At 41.3% G+C, this 21,349-nt stretch overlaps 1 protein-coding gene across 4 annotated transcripts in view; it reads left to right on the top strand.

Annotated features, from left to right (window-relative positions):
• Positions 1-21,349, top strand: part of BAHD1 (bromo adjacent homology domain containing 1) — a 486,847-nt gene that overhangs the window by 294,578 nt on the left and 170,920 nt on the right. For all 4 annotated transcript variants that reach the window (XM_069208580.1, XM_069208584.1, XM_069208581.1 and 1 more), the window contains exon 2: positions 16,432-18,109. In XM_069208580.1, the coding sequence (XP_069064681.1) occupies positions 16,471-18,109 (1,639 nt within the window). In that variant the 5' untranslated portion in view covers positions 16,432-16,470. The remainder of the gene's footprint in view (positions 1-16,431; positions 18,110-21,349) is intronic.

The raw sequence follows: 21,349 nt of genomic DNA, 5'->3' as shown, positions 1-21,349 counted from the left end.
ACATTATTGAGCCGGGTTGCTACCATTTCTCAATGCCACTTACATATAATCTAATTGGCTCTGTCTTTTTACAGTCAGTTACAGAGCATTCCAAACGAGTGGAGCAGTTATTGTAGGTCTCATTCCTTGTCAAACAATACTGGATATACCCTCTGCCGTCCATTAAGTAGTTTTTGTAAACTTGTTGTGTTAGGAAATTTTCAGCAGCATAAAAATATATAAAACCTATTTAATAAGTGCAGTTAGTGTCACGGTCATCGTACATTAATAGGAGCTATACTACCTCTGCACCTGTTGCATTGTCCTAAAAATGAGTATAAATTTTGTTAAAAGCAAATTGTTAGATAGTACCACATACAAAGCAGTTTGTATGCAAAATGTGAAAACAACAACAAAGTAATATAGCATGCTGTCATTCCATCTCTAAATTATTTGGCATCCCAGTATTATCGTTGTATTTACCTCATAGGACCTCTGTGACCTAATAGGTTAGTTAAGAATGATAATGATAAAATTAATCCTCTAGAGCATTGGTTCCCAAACGTTTTAGAACAATGACCAACTTTTTAGAAGGACCATCTTTTGCAACTCACCTAGCTTTAATGGACATACGAAGGGCGATTTTTTTTTTTTTTTTTTTTATGTTTCTAAAGCATTGTGTGGTAGTGCAGCTCATTTACAAAGAGGACATTTTTCATTGAAATGGCCACTAAATTTTCACAGACATAGAGTGTAATGATAAAACTGTATTGCACACAAATGATAATGTGTGGGAATCAGGTTTCAGTTATTTTTTATCATTTGTGCACCACCAAGTAAAGTGTCTTGATTTGTTTTGGTCCTATTAAAATCTTTGTTTCTATCACTCTTAAAAATTACAAAAAATAGGAATTATTTTTGCTTTCCTAACTGCTGAATGTGTACAGTTAATTTGCAGGTATATAGATTTTGTAATGCGTTACTAAAAATGACATCCTACAGCCTTTCCTTTCATATTCCTGTACCCCTCTCCCCCACAAGATTGTCACCTAATTCACTTTACTTTTTTTCTCTGACTGCAAACTGAGTAGAGTTTGTAAACACTAATTCATATGTTAAAAAAGCAGCAGTTTGCCAGAAGACATAACCTGACACTTTACCTCTGTCTTTGAAGGGCAGCAAATGTGATAAGATAAATAAAGAATTTAAATGCATTTGTATTTATTGCTTGAACGTTCATGACCCTACAAACTCACCCCAGGCCCACCAGTGCGTCACGACCCACAGTTTAGGAAACAATGCTGTAGAGTGAAGTAAAGCGTTTTGTAATATTTAAAATTCTGTCAGTGGCCATAACCAAAGCATGCAACCACTGACCCATGAGCAGAAGGCATTACTCCATAGCCTTTAAGAGAACTGAAGTTCGAAGCACATGAAGCAGCAAAAGTAGTCACATGGTAGAGGTAAGAAAGCTTTGAGGCAGATATACATTTAGGCCAGATTTTTTAACTGGAACAGACATGTCAACCATTGTTCCATCCTTAATTTGAAACCCACTCAGTTAATTTTTCATGACTCACATTGACAGTGCTTGAAAATGTTAAGTAAACTTGTAAGAATATCAAAGACCGGTTCAGAAGTTCTTTTTAGAGAAAATCAATGAGATATGTGTTTTTTTTTACTATTTGTTTTACAAATTTAGATTTTTAGAATTAGAGGAAGACTAGCATGAAAACTGTCAACTGTTCCAGGTGAAGAGGTCAAGTAGCAAGATCAAGACATCGCCACTTGGTCTTTCACCTGGAACTTCTGACTGCTTACATGCCAGTCTCCCTCTAAAATAGACCTCCCTGATGAAGCAATACTGTAATTTCAAAAGTCGTTAACACATGTTGGCTTCAGTTCTGCACTTGTCTAACCATTAACGAATATTAAATTTTGAACAACTGTATCTTCTTATCTCATAGATTTTCTTGTAAAAACAAAACTCTGAACCTATCTACAGTATTTTAAATGGGTATCCCAGGGCTTTACAATTCCAGAGATTTATATTACTTAGAGAGCACACTGTAAGGATAACTAACAGTGTAGAAGCATCCACCTTTTGTTACCGGCTCTTTTTAGGTCTGGCTTGACAGTGCAGCTATTCCCAAACCGTACGTGATCAACTTAAAAATTAGCTTTCTGGAGTAATGTAGAGAGGGTTTGACTCCACCCACATGGAAATAGTGCTTCCCCCTCCATGCAACTGTCATTATTTTGTTTGTTTTGATGGCTCCTTGAGCCATCAGCAGTACGGCTGCCTAGAGAAATCTCAGTAACACTCATAAAGTGTCAAACTGACAGTGGGATGGAGATTGAACTTTTGATGATGCAAACATGTCCACTGTAATGCTGTTAATGTGTCAGAGATAAAAAGATAATTTACTGTGTTTCTATGGCTGAAGGACACAAAGGAGGAGGGTAATCATGAGGAATGTATAGATGGTTGCTAGTCTCAGCATCTGCCCCTTCATTCATTAGCTTTAGACGTCAGGGTGTGGATGTGTATTTAAGAGCAATATGTAATGCCTTTGCTTCTCCTCTTTTTATTTTATTTTTTCCTAAGAGAATACTACAGCTCTGCAGGTAGTGCTAACGAGTCACTTGCTTGCCACTCATTTTGTCTGCAGAGTGCAGCATCCCACATGGCCACTTCCTCTAAACCAGGAAACCATTACGGAATGCTGTTGTTGATAGTGTATCTTGATAGTGTATCTTTGTTTTACCATTCCAAGATGGTCAGCATGTTGGTTCTTAACCCTTTAGCTGCTGGGCCTCCACCACCCCCAGTGCTGAGCCCTTTTTTTTGTCTATTTCGGGTAGTTTGCGCTTAGGCCTTAATAACTTTTTGTCCACATAAGCTATCCACGTCAAATTTGCATCCTTTTTTCCGTCATCCTGGGGATTCTAAAGATACCCAGAGTTTGTGGGTTCCCCTGGAGGAGACCAAAAAATTAACTAAAATTTTGTTGGTTTTATTTTTTTCAGAAAAATTGGAAAAAAGGGCTGCAGAAGAAAGCGTGTGTTTTTTGCCCCTGAAAATGGCATCAACAAAGGGTTTGCGGTGCTAAAATCACTATCTTCCCAGCTTTCGGGAACAGGCAGACTTGAATCAGAAAACCACATTTTTCAACACAATTTTGGCATTTTACTAAGACATACCCCATTTTTTACTATTTTTTTGTGTTTTCAGCCTCCTTCCAGTTAGTGACAGATATGGGTATGAAAGCAATTTCCGGATCACGGATAGCTAAACATTTCTGAAAATTAGACAAAATTCTGAATTCAGCAGGGGGTCCTTTGTGTAGATCCTGCAGGGTTTTCCTACAGAACATAATAGCTGAAATACAAAATGTTGAAATTGAGGTGAAAAAAAGAGCCATTTCTGTCCACGTTTTCTTCTACAACTTTTCCCAGCTATGGCAGATTTTTGAAAGCATTATACTGTTACGTCTGCTGGACTCTTCTGGTTGTGGGGATATATAGGGCTGGTAGGTTCATCAAGAACCCTAGGTACCCAGAGCCAATAAATGAATGTGCAATAGGTTTCCATTGTATACCGGGTATACAGCAATTCATTTGGTGAAATATTAAGAGTGAAAATACCTACAAAGGAAACCTTTGTATTTCTAAAATGGGCACAAGATAAGGTGTGGAGAAGCAGTGGTTATTCGCACATCTCTGAATTCCGGGGTCCCTATACCAGCATGTGAATTACAGGGCATTTCTCAAATAGACTTCTTTTTTACACACTGTCTTACATTTGGAAGGAAAGAATGTAGAGAAAGACAAGGGGCAATAACACTTGTTCTTCTATTCTGTGTTCCCCCAAGTCTCCCTATAAAAATGGTATCTCACTTGTGTGGGTAGGCCTAGTGCTCGCGACAGGAAATGCAACATTGACACATCACATTTTTACATTGAAATCTGACATGTTTTTTGGAAAGTGCCTAGCTTTGGATTTTGTCCTCAGTGGGCACCTAGGGAAACCTACCAAACCTGTGCATTTTTTAAAACTAGACACCTAGGGGGAATTCAGGATGGGGTGACTTGTGGGGCTCTCACCAGGGTCTGTTACCCAGAATCCTTTGCAAACCTCAAACTTTTCCCTCAGATTTCGGTGCTGCAATATTCTGGAATCTGAGAGGAGCCTCAAACTTCCTTCCACCCAGCATCCCTCAAGTCTCCTGATTAAAAGTGGTACCTCACTTGTGTGGGTAGGCCTAGTGCCCGCGACAGGAAAAGCCCCAAAACAATCAATCAATCAATCACTGCATTTGTAAAGCGCGCTACATACCAGCAAGGGTCTCAAGGCGCTGGGGAGGGGGGGTGCTACTGGTCGAAGAGCCAGGTCTTGAGGAGTCTTCTGAAGGCCAGCAGGTCCTGGGTCTGTCGTAGGATGGTGGGGAGAGTGTTCCAGGTCTTGGCGGCGAGGTAGGAGAAGGATCTGCCGCCGGCGGTGGTTTTTCTGATGCGGGGGACTGTGGCGAGGGCGAGGTTGGCTGAGCGGAGGCTTCGGGTGGGGGTGTGGAAGCTGAGTCGGTTGTTGAGGTAGGTGGGTCCGGTGTTGTGCAGTGCTTTGTGTGCGTGGATCAGGAGCTTGAAGGTGATCCTTTTGTTGATGGGGAGCCAGTGCAGGCCTCTCAGGTGGAGTGTGATGTGGCTGCGGCGGGGGACATCGAGGATGAGTCGGGCCGAGGCGTTCTGGATGCGTTGGAGTCGTCTCAGGAGCTTGTTTGTAGTTCCTGAGTAGAGGGCGTTCCCGTAGTCTAGTCTGTTGGTGATGAGGGCCTGGGTAACGGTTTTTCTCGTGTCAAGGGGGATCCATTTGAAGATCCCACGGAGCATACGGAGGGTGTTGAAGTAGGACGCGGAGATGGCGTTGACTTGCCTGGTCATGGAGAGAGTGGAGTCGAGGATGACCCCCAGGTTGCGTGCGTGGTCCGTGGGTTCCGGGGCTGTGCCTAGTGACGTGGGCCACCAAGAGTCGTCCCAGGCTGATGGGGTGGGTCCGAGAATGAGGACCTCCGTCTTGTCTGAGTTCAGCTTCAGTCTGCTGTCCTTCATCCAGTCGGCTATGGCCTTCATTCCTCGGTGGAGGTTAGCTTTGGCGGTGTCGGGATCTTCGGTGAGGGATATGATCAGCTGGGTGTCGTCTGCGTAGGAGATGATGTTGAGGTTGTGTTGTCGTGCGACGTGGGCGAGGGGGGCCATGTAGATATTGAGCAGTGTCGGGCTGAGGGAGGATCCCTGTGGGACACAATGTGGACACATCACATTTTCCCAAAGAAAACTGACCTGTTTTTTTGCAAAGTGCCTACCTGTGGATTTTGGCCTCTAGCTCAGCCGGCACCTCAGGAACCTAGCAAATCTATACATTTTTCAAAACTAGACACTTAGGGAAATTCAGAATGGGGTGACTTATGGGGATCTCACCAGGTTCTCTTACCCAGAATCCTTTGTAAACCTAAAAATTTGGGAAAAAAACACTTTTTCTTCACATTTTGCGGATGGAAAGTTCTGGAATCTGAGAGGAGCCACAAATTTCCTTCAATCCAGCACTCACCCAAGTCTCCGGATAAAAATGGTACCTCGCTTGTGTTGGTAGGCCTAGTGCCCGCGACAGAAAATGCCTCAAAATGCAGCATGGACACATCACATTTTTACAATGAAAACTGATGTGTTTTTGGAAAGTGCCTAACTGTGGATTTTGTCATTAGCTCAGGTGGCACCTAGGAAAGCCTAGCCAACCTGGACATTACTGAAAACTAGACACCTGGGGGAACCCAGGATGGGTTAACTTGTAGCGCTCTCACCAGGTTTTGTTACCCAGAATCCTTTGCAAACCTCAATATTTTGCTAAAAAAAAAAACTTTTTCCTCACATTTCAGTGATAAACGTGCCTTAGAAGGGACTGGGGGGATATTAGGTCAGCGCTGCCCCTGCTTAAGTTACATTCGGGAAGCAGGGTCCGCGCCTAGGAAAAATCAGAAAAAATATCCCATTCCCTTTAAGGAGAAGGATTTAGTGGTCTGTGACATCAGTTCATGTTAGATCACACCCTATGATGTTAATCCATTCAAAGTTGTTGTGCACTGCTTATGCTATTTATCCCTACATTTTTAGGACTTTTACACTGATTGGTTGATATATGTATCTGTCACTCAACTTGTGTGCCATTTTCCTTCTGATATTTTTGTAAATCACATAACACATAATTGCGTTTTAGCCTGAAAATTTGACTTTTTCTTTGTTTTGGATGTTGCAGCTGTACTAGTCAGTTCTTAGTTTTTATGCATTTTGGGGCAGTAATTTGATTTCTCGATGGCAGTGTTTATTTGAGTTGGTGAATTTAATTATACAAATGTGATGGTGAATGAGGCACTTGGTTGTCTATTGTTTTTCGCGAAGATAATGTCTAATATACAGCTCAGGGCAAAAGTCCTAAGGAAAATAGTGGGAGGATTAATTATCCTATCCAATTCACAAATGGCATACATGAAGTGAGGTGACAGGCAGTGAGTTCGTGACCTTATAATTCTTATTTGAATGGTCAAGGACCTCTTATAGAAACAGCAAATGAAAATAATCACAGAAACAGCAAATTAAAATAATCACAAAGAAATACGAACATTTGTATTTTGCCACATATCCAACGTCTGACAGCTTGGGAATGACTGAAAGTGACAATATGCTTTAAAAACACTTGTGGAACTTGTAAATTACATTTTAAACCGTTTTTAATGTACAAAGAAAGGTGCCGTCTGTATTTTTAAAAACATGAAACTTTATGTTAAGGCATGTTTGTTTCCTGCAGGGGCCCTTCTATCTCAAAAGCACAAAGTACTTCATATTTGTAATTTGTTAAACAATTGAAGTGTCAAGCTGTCTGTTCATCAGCAAAGACATGGGAAAGTAACCCCCTTCTAGGCCATTCCCACAAATAAAGGAGATTCTGCAAGTGGGGTGGAGGTTTACAAACATCACTAGGTCCGGTTACACGCTTAAAGTGTTTACAAATGCAAGCTGCTGCCGTGCGGGGGCACAAGGTTATCTTTCAGGATCGAGCTAACGGGAAGGAGTCCTTTATCTAAAAATAGTGAGGGGGCTAAAAAAAAATCCACGCAGACCCAGCTCCTGCGCGCTCATTAGTTTATTTCACCTTCTTTGCGAAGCATTTGGTAGCTATTTCAGACATACTGACTAGACTCCCTATTTGCAATGTTGTTTGTTTGAAGTGCCGCTTCCATACCTGTCGAATTTGGCCATCTCAAACAATGATCGGAGAATCTTAATCTGAATGGTTTATCCCCCACCACGAAACTCCTTTTTAATGGGACAAAATATCATACTGACAAAAAGGCCAGGAAAAAGTTGCTAATTGTTTCCATCGAAGACATGTTCGTGTTGCGTTGCTCGCAGGCGCGCCTCTGCGTGTAAGGGCATTGGAGTTACTTGGCTCACTGAGTGCTTTAGTGAGGTGTACATTAAACATCTGAGCACTACAACCCAGGTGTGCCATTTTGAAAAAGTGTTTGTTTTCACGGGATACATCACTAGTGCTCGAAGTCTCCAGAGACAATTTTCAGTCTACCGTTTTATTCGTCAGCGCATGTTTACAACTCAGGTTCGCTGAAAATACTGACAGTGCGGCTAAGCTCAGCAAGGCCGTGAACTCGGAAAGGGCCGTACTGACTAAAAAGGGGCGCAAACACTCTTTAGAAAATCGCCCTTAAACAGGCAACGCGCCACTAACACTCCTCGCACCGGTTGTCTCGGTTAAGCGCGGCAACCCGCAGGAGCCAAAGTGTCCCCGAGTCTAAGAGAAATGCCCCAACCCCTTCACAGGGGCGGGCGGTGATGTTCAGCTGCCCCCAGGGACTCCACCGAGCGCCGCGTCTTTCCAGGTCGTCGCACGTAGCAGACCGGTAAAAAGCCCTAGAGAGGCCTACACAAGCCCGAGGCCCCTTCACCCTCGGACCGCAGGAAGGACTTGCTAATGTGAAGGGAAGCACGCAGGCAAGGTCAGAGGGGGCCACCGAGTCAAAACGTGGAAGTGGCTTCCTTTGTGGCGAGTGCATCGTACACCCCCCACAGCAACGGCAGGAGCCTCCGCCGCCTTGTATTCTCTTATCTCACGGGGCGCTTGTAACGTGCTGGGCGCATTCACTGTGTGGTTTTAAGAATGACCACAGGAGACGTCCCCACACTCTTCTGACCTGGTGTGCTGCCAGAGCTTGTTTAGTTCACTTCATGAAGACGGCTGGGGTTCTGTTGAATGGGTCTCCGTCTACCACTCGTACTCCTAAAGTTTGGCGCCAGGGGCCTTGAGAGGATTCTGCTTGTCCCGTCACTTTGCTGCGCTACGCAGCCGCGTGTTTATGAAAGAACACTCCGGATGGGTATATGTATGCTGGCACCCCAGCAAGAGGTGAAAGGGGCAGGTCCCTAAGCCAACCCACAGGGTACGCATTGCTGTGAACTTACTAGGGGGACCAGATTTTGAGGAGCAAGAACCGGGACAGGTCAGACATTAAAGAAGGACTAAACACTTTGCTCTCACTTTTATATCTGACCTGTCCAGTTTTTTGCGTAGCTTTGTGAATGAGTACCTATACACGTGTGTCTGCCCCCAGCAGAGAGACGTGTCCGGGAGCAGAACGGATGGGTGGGACGGGTTGGAGATGCAGGGTTGAAGGTCAAGCCATAGCTAATTTTATGTGTGTCTTGTGTGTGTGTGTGTGTGTGTGTGTGTGTGTGTATATATATATATATACACACACACACACACACATCCATATACATACACACAAAAAATTAGCACACACACACACAAAAAAAAGTAGCTATGGCTTGACCTTCAACCCTGCATCCCCAACCCGTCCCACCCATCCCGTTCTGCTCCCGGACACGTCTCTCTGCTGGGGGCAGACAGAGGATTGTTTTGCCTGACAGTAACAGATACATTACTTTAATTATTTCATACTTTGTAGGCGTTGTGAAAGGAGAGCATACCTTTCACTTATGCTTCCCTTGATGGTCTGACCTTTGTCCCTAAACCCAGGACATTTAATGATCGGACCTTAATACTGTCACATTTATTTAAAATTAAGAGAAGTCTCGGGACACCGGGTCAGTCCTCTAAAAACCGGGACTGTCCGGGGAAATCCGGGACATCTGGTTACCCTACTTTAGTCCTTCCAGTCACCTCTGCTCGCGCCACCAGGCCAGCTGTGTACAGATGCCAAAACCTCTCTGACATCACCACGAATCTGGCCCATTGTCGTGTTTCCGTTCTCCACCGTGCTTTCATAAATTTAAAACTTTTAACGCAGAGCCTCGCTGACATTCTTGTGTGTGTAATTCTTTAAATATTTTAGCTGTCAGGGTTTTAGATTCCCCCTTTCAGCATTATGTATTTTCAAACACCTGGATAGACAGCAGGTTGGCGGCGAAATGGCACACAGCATTGTCCTGTTATGTCCTCTGCCTCTCCCGTGTCTTTGTTACTTGCTCTATTAGCTCTTCATCGACCGCCTCTTTTGAGGTCTGGCATCAGCCAACTGTGAGTGACAGCATTTCTCCTTGCACAGTGTGCACATCTGCATAAAGAGATGTTCCCTTCAGTGCCAGGGACTACTGCTACAATGTCTCTTTTTACTTGCTATCTAATGCAAAACTGTTCACAAAGAAAATAAGCATTGGCAAAGTGAAAAGGCAGCAGCAAACAACAAATCTATTGCCTTTACCAATGCATTGAACAAGTATATCGTCATTTACCCTCCAACCCCCACTCTCCATTATTTGTTCTACTGCTGATCTAATAGATCTTCATCTATCTACCCAACTGTCTTTTTTAGTACTTGTATCTCTTTGTCTGCATCTTTCTTTCTTTTTAAGAATCTTGTTTTATCATATCTGCTTCTGCTGCACCTGTGTTTTTGGAACTTCTTTTGTTGTTTCAATACTCCACCAGTTTTTGGCACTTGTTCTATTTTATCTTCTTTTCATCCAATTTTTTATGCTCTTCAGAGCGATCAGCATACTTGTGCATATGTCAGCTAGCCCCATAATTGTGGTGGTAACATTAATCCTGTCCTGTTCTTTCTGTCAGTAGCATCAAGCATGGGTCTTATACTTTTCCTTTTCCTTTAAGTATTTGCCAACGAGTCCCACATGCATAATGCTGCTGCTTAAAAATAAGAGTTGGTTTCAAATCAGACTCGAAGCAGTTGGCAGGGGAAAAAATTAAAAGGAAAAAAAAGGAAGCATGACCGTGGCATGTTCTAAATGTTAAGTTCCTGCCTTTGGATGGGAAAGCTGTCAGAGGACCCGAGCATGTTGAAGAACTCATTCTTGCAAAGGAAGAGTGACTCCTTGTCAGCGCTCTCAGAACGGTAATTGCAGCAGTAAGAAAAAAAGCGCTAGATATAGCCAAATCTATTTCAGAATAGGCCCCAACGACTTGTGTGACTTGCCCATTAATATGGGGAGTGTTACAGGGGCAGGTCTTGACTTCACAAGCATCATGAAATTGTGTGGTGGTTCTTCAACACAGTTTGTTAAACTGCATTCAAATTTGAGAAGTTTTTTACACTATTGAAGTGTGCAGAAGTGTGGTCCTGCACCCATCAGCACACTCCTACATAAAGCAGTAAACATGGATTTAGAGGTGGGAAATCCTTGCAAGCTGACTCTTGTTTTCTTTTAACAAACAGAAACAAAACATCCCCATCTTTTTCCTATTTGTTTTGCTGGGTGGAAAACATGCAATTTTGTGTTTGTGAAAGAATTTACCCATAAACACGTTTTTTTGTGGAGAAATTCATGAGAGACAGGCTTAGGCAAAAAGCAAACCTTTTTGCAGATTCATATAAAAAATCAATAATGTCATCTAGTGATGCCAAAATAGTTGGAATTACACACTCTTCTTTGAGTAATATTTATTTTTTTGTGTGGCCTCTGTAGTGTCACGTGAGAAAGGCAACAGAAGTCTTTCTAATGAATTTAGGTTTCCTGACATACTTATATTTAAGAATGTCAAAGGTGCATATGTATCTGCGAAAAAAGAACCTTCTGTGGGAACTTTAACATAAAGTTGACATGGTGCCTCTTTAGTTCTGGCAGAAGTCTATTACCTGTTGTTACAATTTCTTTAAAATATACTTAGTGTGACCTTTTCCCAACCAGAGGAGTATTTCTGTCAGACATGAGGATGATGTCTGTTTGGTCTGTCGTTCCACTGTCTAAGATGTGCTAGATTTGGAATGCATGAGGGGCTATTTTTGATTTGAAAAATACAATTAATCATTGCATTGTTTATCACATTTCTTTCTTTATTGCCTGACTGTATTTCCAGTAAAAGCAAGCCTTCATATGGTTGGTTATAATATGCTAAGTAGTATTTGTGCAGGCAGTGCATGCAAAATCCATTTGCGCATGTTCATGTTTAAGTGCTTTAGCACATTGAAGCCAGTACGTTTTGAGAACTTTTTGGCAATGCTTGTTTTTTTTTTTCCTACTGTTACCCCTCTATTTAGTAGAGGAATGCAGACCTTCAAACGTAAACACTTTGAACTTGAAAAAAACACACAACGATCTGTAGCGCACATAGATTCAGGCTTTAGCATTTTACATATAACTGTTGAACATATTGCCAAATGAATAGATTCACTATAATAGACATGGGGGTGAGTTATATATTGGCCTTATGTATACTTTGTCGCAAAGGCGTGGAGTATACGGTCCTCCAGCATGAAGGCCTGCTCGATTTAAATGCGGGAGAATCTTCAGTTTGGCCAAGGCTGATTACTCTGTCTCTACCGTGGCAAAGCTTCTCTCACAGCCCTGGGGAGTAAGGGCCATTGGAGAAATGGCTACATGTCTGCCCGGCCAATTTAGATGCATGTACATCTTGTCATTTTCTTATTTACTATTTTTTTTTTACTGCTAGATAAAACCAAAACAATCCAACTTCTGTACCACACTACTTTGATCTGAGTGAAGATCGATGATGGCCAGAGGATTTCGTGCCATATTCTAACCTCTATTGGGTTGGGGCAGGCGTGTGCTCACACCACTCCTGCTCAGTTTATCACTGATCTTTTGAGTGAGCTGGAGCTTGTAAACTTGCACCCTCAATGCCCACATTCATCCCAAATTAGGTGGAAAACCTATTTTTAGCATGTGATATGTGGAAATGTGGTGCTTAATAGCAAGAAACAAGTTGATCTGCACAAGCTGATCAACAAATTATATGAGTAATTGTTACGGAATAAACTGAAGGTAAATGCAAGTAAAACGAAAACAGTGGTAACTAATTAAAATAATCCGTAAAGGGGGTATTCGTTTTTAAATAACAAGTGTATTGAAGGGGCCAGAGAATATAAACACTTGGATCATTTCTCAGTCATCAGCAGTATAAGCGAAGGCCCAAGCATTAGTATCCGCATTTGTAGTGCTCTGTAAACTCTGAAAGGCCCATTATTGGATCAGATCGTGAACGTAGTTATAGCAGAGCTTCTACTAACAATAGGCTATGGAATTGAAGTCCTGTGTGGAATACATGCCCCTCCCCCCTTTAGGAAATACTGTAACAAAGACCTTCAGGTTGCTATTTTGTTTGCCAATGTCAGCCTCCCCAGTGCAGGTTTGACTGGCGTTTGGTGTACCTAATCAAGTTACAGCAAGGTTAAGGGCTAACCTAATTTTTATTATAAGCTCAAAACAACTAAGGTTGTTTCATTAAATTCACTATTCTGGGAAGAGTTGATGCAGTCGTTTCAATGCTCCAGCTTGCCTATATTTTGAAAGAGCCTTGACAAGTCTGTGAGCAGGAGCCCTCTGGAATGCTCCAGTCACCTTACAAGTCTTCAAGCAATATATCAATATGAATATGAGAACACTGTCACGCTTGCAGGACCTACAAACTCTAACTAAATGGTATTCTGCATGGATGGTGGTAAATAGCTCATCAGTCCTGCAGAGTCAACAATATTTTTCTGCAGGATATCAGTCACATACAACATACATTTGTACAATACCGATTAGATTATTTGTCAATCTCCTACTCCTCAAAGAGGTCCAAGGAAAATAAGTTATGTAGTTTATGCAAAAAAGTGGACCTTTCAGTAGTCTATTTAATTTGTATCTGCTCAAGCTTCTTGAGAGAAAGACAGGGTCTTCTATGACATCTGTTCAATCAAAGGCATATTCAATCATGTTGACAAGCTGTTGTATGTTGATGCAAGCTGAAAGAAAATTAAAAGTATAATTATTGGGCAGAGACTATTGTTGGCTTTGTAAGTCCCAGCTATTGGAAGGAAAACACTTGAGGAACTCTTTTAATTATGGGAGCTACTGAGGATATGTGTTTTTTTATTGTTATGTTAAAACGTATGCAATAAAGCAGTGCCACTTTGCACCTGCTTTAAACGTTTGTATCTAAAACGTGCATCGTTTTAAGTAATTAAGCAGGAATAAAATATTTTAAATATTTGAAGGTAGGGAACAGTACAATTGTAACACTGCTCCCCCTCCCATGGGAGAAGACTTCCATGGTCGGGGGAGCATTATGTTTTTTTCTTACAAAAAAGAGAATCCTGTTTCGGGATTTTCTTTTTGTAAAGTAAAAGCAAATGCTGTGTGCTGCAGGGCCGGGCCTGGATGGTACCCCGTAGCACAGAGCACAGCGCATTGACAGGAACCACCATTGTGTTCACGGCCAAGTCTGTGGCAAAATATATCCTGCAGACCTCATATACATACGTGCAAGAGATTTATTGAGGACATCATCATGATTTGGGAAGAAAATGAGGATGAGTTGAGCGAGTTCTTTGAATGGCTGAACAATAGAAGCGCTTACATACCCTTCTACCTGGGCTACAGCAGAACGGAGATAAACGTCTTGTACTGAACAATAAAACAGAGAGGGGTTCGGAATTCTCCATACAACACCCATACAAAAGAAATGAACAAGAACTCCTTCTTACAGTACAGGAGCTTCCATCAAAGGGATCTAAACGCCAGTCTGCCATTCAGTCTGTTCCTTCGAATGTGTAGGAACTGTACTAGAAAAGAAGATTTCTCTGAGAATGCAAACATGCTTTTCTTGAAACGTAGAGATAGACAATACCGGGGAAACATAAACGAGAACAATGCAACGTGCCTGGGACACACCTCAGGAATGTCTGCTTGAAAAGAAAGTGCGCGAAACCACGGACCACTTGACACATGTGACCACGTTCAGCAGGAGCACTCATGCTATCAAAAGGGCAGATGGGTGGCCACGCTGAGTGAAACGGAGAGTGCGCAGATGGCCCGGGGAAGTCTCGAGCATTAAATAACCCGACAAACGGGGACCTCGAGTAACATAGATTGCTGAAATTGATTGTACAAAACTAAAAAGAGCCTCCACATGAGGGGCACATTTTTGAGATACTCTTTGCTCCTACTGAAAATATTCGTATGTGTGTAGATAATGCACGAAACAAATTCAAGCACTTAATTTGAAAAAAAGTATATATACTTTTTTCAGTTTGTCACAGTATCATGCAAAACAAATAAGGGGAGGAAATGATTTATGGCAAATAAAGGAGAAACATCGGGATACACTTGCATGATTTCAACACTTAATATGGTCCCTATGTTCTGTCCATAGTCGTGCACTAGCGGTAGTGTAAGTAGGTTTCACTGCACAGGTATATAAACACGTGTGGGTCAATATCTAAGTATTCTTTTATGATTTTAACAATAATTATGTTTTGATTCACTATTAAGTATTCCACATCTTGTGTAATGCTGTCACTCTGACGGAGACCTCAACATAACTTTTATTGTCCAGACTGTAAGGAGGCCAAACCTCATGGTTCAGCTTGCAGTATAGAGGAGTGAGGCTGCTTAATATTTCAAAACTATAGAGAATTTTGGACACGAGGACACTCCTCTTGTGACTGCATGGATTGCCAACAAAATATGAGATATTTGGAAAAGGAATAATAAGATGGATTTAAGATTTGTGCTGGACACGTATAATTGTGATATTTGTATTGAACACTTATTGTTGTATTATTGTATCATTAAGTTCTTGAGTTGTTCTTTGACGTCGTTATTTTGAGTAATGGCATGTTAGTCTTTTAATTATGAGAGTATGACTATTTAATGTAATTTCTAGATGTTTATGTGCTGAGGATGAAATAGTTTATGAGTAAGATACATAAAATATATATGTGCTTACACATTGATTGAAAGCTATGTGTATATATTTGAATGATTTATTGCATTGATGGCCAGGATCGTCCCTGGCCTGTATATGTTGGAAATGCTCCCTCTTCCATGGACCTTAACACCCCGTGTGATAAAGCAAACATGTACCTGGTGGCAGGTATTGTCATCCTGACCTGTTAGAGGATTATATAGTTTAGGCAATGCTGTGATTCTTAGTAACTCAGTAAAGAACCCAACCCAAAGCTGTAGTTTGAGGTACTTCGTTCCTCACTCAGCACAGTGTATTTGGTTTGTGTATGCTTCTTTATGGTTGGAACAATTTAGAATCGGATACATCTATCACATCGCATCATTCATGCTTTAGGGTAAGGCTTTTAGGGGGTATACATTGTACTCATGTTAGCGGATCACCTCTGAAAGATCCTGAAGCACATTGCTGGGCAGTTCTTTGAGGGTCAGATAGGTTGGTTGAACTCCCGTAAGACAATTCCTCAACAAAGAAAGCCAGGATGAACCATCAGTATCTGACTAAATGCCAATTGAACAATCTTTATGTACACGGGGAGCAATAAAAAGACCAAGATGGAAGCTGAGAATAAGGGGCCTGTTTTCACAGATGACCATAAAATATCTTCCGACTATGCTATGTAAAAAAAAGTTTCTGGCGGGTGGACTAGGAAGTTATTAAATGTATTTCAGAGTTGTGCTACTCCCTTGCAAATGCCTGAGCTTAAAGCCCCTCTCTTGCGTGACTGCATTGTCTTCTTTTTCAGTAGCTCGTTTTAGTGCACAACCCAACCACACTTACTAACTCTTCTTCTTCAAGAAGCAGAATCGACTGGAAAAGTAGAGATCATAGCATTTAGCATCATATTGTCTGTAAAGGGGACTTAGTTTCAGGTGACAAGAGCTCAATTAATCTGGTGTTTGGAAAACTTTAATGTTGGTCCCTTTGTCTTTCATTGTAAAAAAAGCATGTCTACAAAGGTTATTCCTGAAGCGTATTTTACTGTTTAATCTTTTTTTGTAGCTTTTTATCATTACTGAAACATTTTGATGCTTATATATATAGCGCTACCTTTTAAAAAAATAAATCCTCGTAAAAGTTCCTCATGTAATAGTTTTGCTGTACGTGTGAAATGTTTCTGTTGACTAGAAATAACTGTGTTTTCTATTGGTTTCCAGAACTTTGCTTCAGTTAGATGACAGCCACACTCCTAACCTATGACCCATGCTTGGACAAAACATCTTTTCCTGCTTAAGGATCCAATTGGTTCCGCTGACCTCATTGTGATGTGGACAGAAGCAGAAAGGATGGATATCATGGAGGCAGAATGCAGCGTGGAAGAGACAATCAAAGGACAAAACTGCAGTCGACTGTTTTCCAGTGTGGGCAAAGGCACAAAATTTCAGAAAGTGCAAAAGTCCTACCCCTTACGGAAGCGCTTGCACCCACTGAGTGAAAAAACATGCAAAGTGCTCCTTACCAGACTGGAAGATGTGACTGGATCAGTGACAAAAGATAGCCAAAGTGGTACTAAGCAGGGCCTTTCATGTTGGATAAGTGATGTTACCCCTGGCTGTTTTCCTGAAACACTTCAGAATGAGAGTAGTCCTGTGGAAATGAAAGTGACTCATCCAGCGGGACAAAGATGCAAAACTAGTTGTTCATTGAAGGAACCAGACCTTGACCCACCAGAGCCTCGGAAACGGCGGCTAGCCTCGCTCAACGCTGAAGCGGTGAATAACCTGTTGTTTCAAAGAGACGATCCAAGGACTTCCTCCAGGCGTGTTCGGAGAGACTCCACCAAAGTCAGTTTAGAATGTATTTCTAAGAACCTTGCTCATATAACTGATAAGAAATGGTCTTCATTGCAAAAATCCACACAGAACGTTTGTGGAAGAAGAAACAAAGATGAGTTGAGCGCAAAGTGTCACATTTCTAAAAAATCACTGGATAATGTTTTTGAAGAGGGTAATAAAAGTGGCGACAGTGAAGCCATCCATCATCCTGCTCCAAAGAGACTTGCCAGTCTGAACGCAGTGGCATTCCTGAGACTAACCAATGAAAAAGACCATCCCTTGAGACAGAGGAATAAATTGGGTCTTGACGTTAAGTCTGAGAACCACTGCACCAAACCAAAAGTTAAGTGGGCCAAATCTAGTAAGAAGAACTGTGTCAAGTCCAAAAAGGAAATGTTACATGGATATCTAGAGGACCAGAACGGATGGCCAGAAGGGATGAATGGTGACTTACAGAAAGCAGAACTTCAGGAGACTGCAAAACTTGCTGCTAAAATGGACAGCATCCAGAACGAACCTTCATCAAAATACCATGATAGCACAGAGGCTCTATATCACAGACTGCCTTTGCTAATGGGAGGCCAAGCTGCAATGAAGCCTGAATTTGGACGTCCTGGGGAGAAATCACCAACTCCCAAACAGGACTTTCAACAGCCATCATTCCCATTGCATCAGCTCCACACATTGCCTATTCCAGGCATTCCTACAGATTGTACCTGCCTATTTGAAACTTCTGATATCACCCCACTGGATGGGTTTTATGTTTCCTATGGCCAAAGTGGAATGCAGTACAGTGGCTTCTCACACTGCTCCGTGTATCCTAAAGCTGAGGAGTTTTCACAGCCAGTTGCTTGCCAGGGTCTCCTGGTTTCACAGAGTACTCTGCCATCGAGTACCCCTTTTCAGCATCTCCGCAGTTGCAACTCTCGGTATTGCTTTGGAGAGGACACTGAGTTGAACAGTTACAGCCTCTGTGGAGTTATGCATCTTCCAGTTGCCAGGATTAGCAATGGACACACAGGGCACATCAATTACCCGTACAAAATGCCTTTTACAGCAGGTAAGACCATATCTATCAATATGATAAAATATTATAAACTGTCTTGCTTTATTGATGATCGTTATTGGTTTAGTGTGAATTAAGATTACTTCATCTAATTTTAAAACGGAGTTAATCAGCTATACTGACTTTTTAGTATAGTGACTTGAATTCCTTTAAAAGATTGTGCCTGGATGAGCATATAAATTGGCTCTGGTGTATCTGTTTGGTCCTTTAGTCTTCTAACCAAGTTTTATTAAAAAATATCTGACTTTGGGTGCTTTGTATCTAAATGTGAAGCCCGAGTGATGCCTTGATTCTGTGTTTGCATCCACTCAAACTAGGCATCATAGCCCTATAAAAATTTAAATGTTGGTACAAACATTGCTATGGTTATACATTGTCTTTAAGAAGCATTGCAGTGCATATACTGGTCCAGGCTGTTTTTGAGATTGTCAAACGTTTTGTATATCGACTTTGAGGATGTTTCTAGTTGGTATTAGTACGACCTCGAAAGACTGCCATGATATTAGAAGTAATTATTGTGTGAGCAATGTGAGACGAAAGGCATTGAGACTTGTATGAAATTCTATTCATAGAAAGACGTTTTAAAGATGTTTCCTTAAAAGTGAAATTGATAGTGATGTTTCTCTATTTAGGACGTACTAGAATGCATTTTCAGCCCTTCTGATGTGTAACAATTCAGACAAGGTATACCAACCCGGCTGCCTCTCTCTCTTCAATCCTTGCATTAAAATCTGTCTTTGACATCGAGTGATACAAAAGGAAATGTTAATCTTTTTTTTCAGTTAATACAAACCATACATTTTACTAACAAAAGTGCAGCGTGCTCAAAAAAGTGTCCAGCTTTGGCAGCACACAGCTAAAATTACTTCCTTCTTGCATGATTTGTTGTTATTATGTATTAGCAAATCGTTCAAAACGAGTTTTTACATTTGAAAAAAGGAATTTAAAGTATTTTACATAATCCCAACCACAGGTAGATTAAAACTCATTTTAAACAGTCAGGCTTAAGAGGGAAGGATAGCACGGAGTTTGTATACCTAACAAATGCCGATATATAAACTTCTTATACGAATGTCAAAGTCGTATATTGCTAGCAACCTATCCCTAAGCTCGGTCATCTTGTATTGGACGATGCTTCCTCTATTAAACACATATTCCTCATTAGAGCTCTTTTGCTGTTAACAACAGGTGTTCTCTTTTCATTAATGTTAAGAATTGTACAATCACCACAGCAAAGTCTCCCCACATACAGAACATTAGTGCTTGGCCACATGTTTTGATACCAAATTGGTTAAAAACATTAAGGAACCAATACCTATGTTCATTCAGCAGGAAGGTAAAGGTGCCTAATAAGTGAGTTCGTGATTCTTGTTTTTTTATACACAGTCTGCATACTGCTGAATCACATTTATCTGACCATTTTGCCAATAGATCATATGAGGAAAATTGACCAAATCATATTATTGATATGTTTGTTTTAAGCTGACCCTTAGATGCTTCCGAAAAATAATTTTGTGGTTGGAGCGGTTTTATATATTAATTGTGAGCCAAGTTTGTCTACATTTGCTGAATATTTGCTTTTCTAGGCCTGTAGTCTACATAAGCAGCTGCAACAAAGCACTCAGCAGTCCGCATACAGTCGCGGTCATCTGGCTAGATTTTCCCTCAAACGTACATGGGCCAAAGTAGTGTTTTTATAATAAAACAGTTGATGCTCCAAGAAAGAGTGTGTATGTTTCTGTGAACATTGGAGACAAAGTGTACCACTTTTGCCGGCATCCTATCTTATTGCAGCCTTGAGAAAGCACAAAGTGAAATAAATATCTTATTTAGGAACGCAGTGCGGGTCTAGGTGAAGAAGAGCTAAATAGAGAAAAATAAAACAAGACCGCAAATGTGGCTATTGTTAAAATAATATATCGAAGCTAGAATAAAACATATTTAGGTTAAACTGCACATGGGCAGGCCTAGTCTGCTTAAATAATGTGTGTTAAACTATAGCTAAAATGGCTACACAACAGTACTGAAGAAACATTGTAATGGAGAAGATGTGCTTTGAAAGGTGGTTCACCATCAGTTATTGGTGATCGGAATTGAGCCTTAGTTTTGCATCCACAGTCCTTGTCAAGGCCATAAAAGAGGTTATGGTGTACTTGTGAGTGGACAGCAGGTTGGTGTGATCAAATCAGGATGCTAGATAGAACACATACTAATTTAAGCCTGAGGCTTTCTGTAATCGGGTCCAAGTTTTTGCTAATTACATTCCACTACCTGTCATCCTTAGTAAATGTTTTAGGTTCACTGCACAGGAGTTGTGCCTAATAAGGGGAACACTGCCCAATCAGGATACTTCTCACTCATTGTGGCCGGCTTGCTTCATTTTGCTGTCACAGTATATCTAGCTGCCCACAGTCTGTGGTGATACCCATCCTTAAAGCAGTAAAGTAGATCCCGAGGTGACTGCTGAATGAAAACTACCTTTTGTTAGTAGTCACTTTTTCCAAGATCAGTAGAATTAAATCCTTACACATTTCTCTGAGTGTGGTAATGTAGCAGTACGCAGTCCTCTGAGTGCAGAAGGAATGTTTTGTATTAACTTCCTGGAACCAAAATGAATTTTTGAAGAAGATTTCTGGTTTATGAAGACGGCACCGCTGACCACCAACAAACGGGGAGTATTCATTCCATTCAGTTTATATTGCCTTCTGTGACGCTGCCCCTTATCAGTAATTGAACCCCAACTGCTGGGCCATGTCCCCTCCACCAACAACAGTGTTCTCTCCTCCAACCAACAACAGTGTTTCAGCTTTGTTGTACGTTCCGACTGAACTGTATGTTTTTGAGCAGGTCCTAAATTAATCTTCATAAATCTGGTTCTTATTTATAGTGTCACAGTGAGCATAAAAATTATGGACAGCAATGTGGCACTGAGTAATTACCAGGAGTTCAGATTCATTTAAGCTTTCTATTCATCACTTATTAGGTACATATGTCCACAACACATCTTTTGTTTATTTGTTTGCACACATCAGCTTCTCTCACATGGCTAACCGTGAGATACCTTTAAGGTCAATCGGGAAGCATTCAGCCAAACTGTTACCTTGTAGAAGACTGGGGTAAATCAGTTTGTACTTATTACTACGCTCTGTCCGAAATCTTCAGTCTCTTCCTTCCAACACCGTTTGAATGCTGTTATGGTTGTCACTGAGTCCATTGTTTTACCACTGGTGCTTA

The sequence above is a fragment of the Pleurodeles waltl genome, chromosome 9 (assembly GCF_031143425.1).
Source record: "Pleurodeles waltl isolate 20211129_DDA chromosome 9, aPleWal1.hap1.20221129, whole genome shotgun sequence".
Classification (NCBI taxonomy): Eukaryota; Metazoa; Chordata; class Amphibia; order Caudata; family Salamandridae; genus Pleurodeles; species Pleurodeles waltl.
The sequence above is the reverse complement of the archived record's forward strand: the minus strand, read 5'-3'. Positions and strand labels throughout refer to the sequence as shown.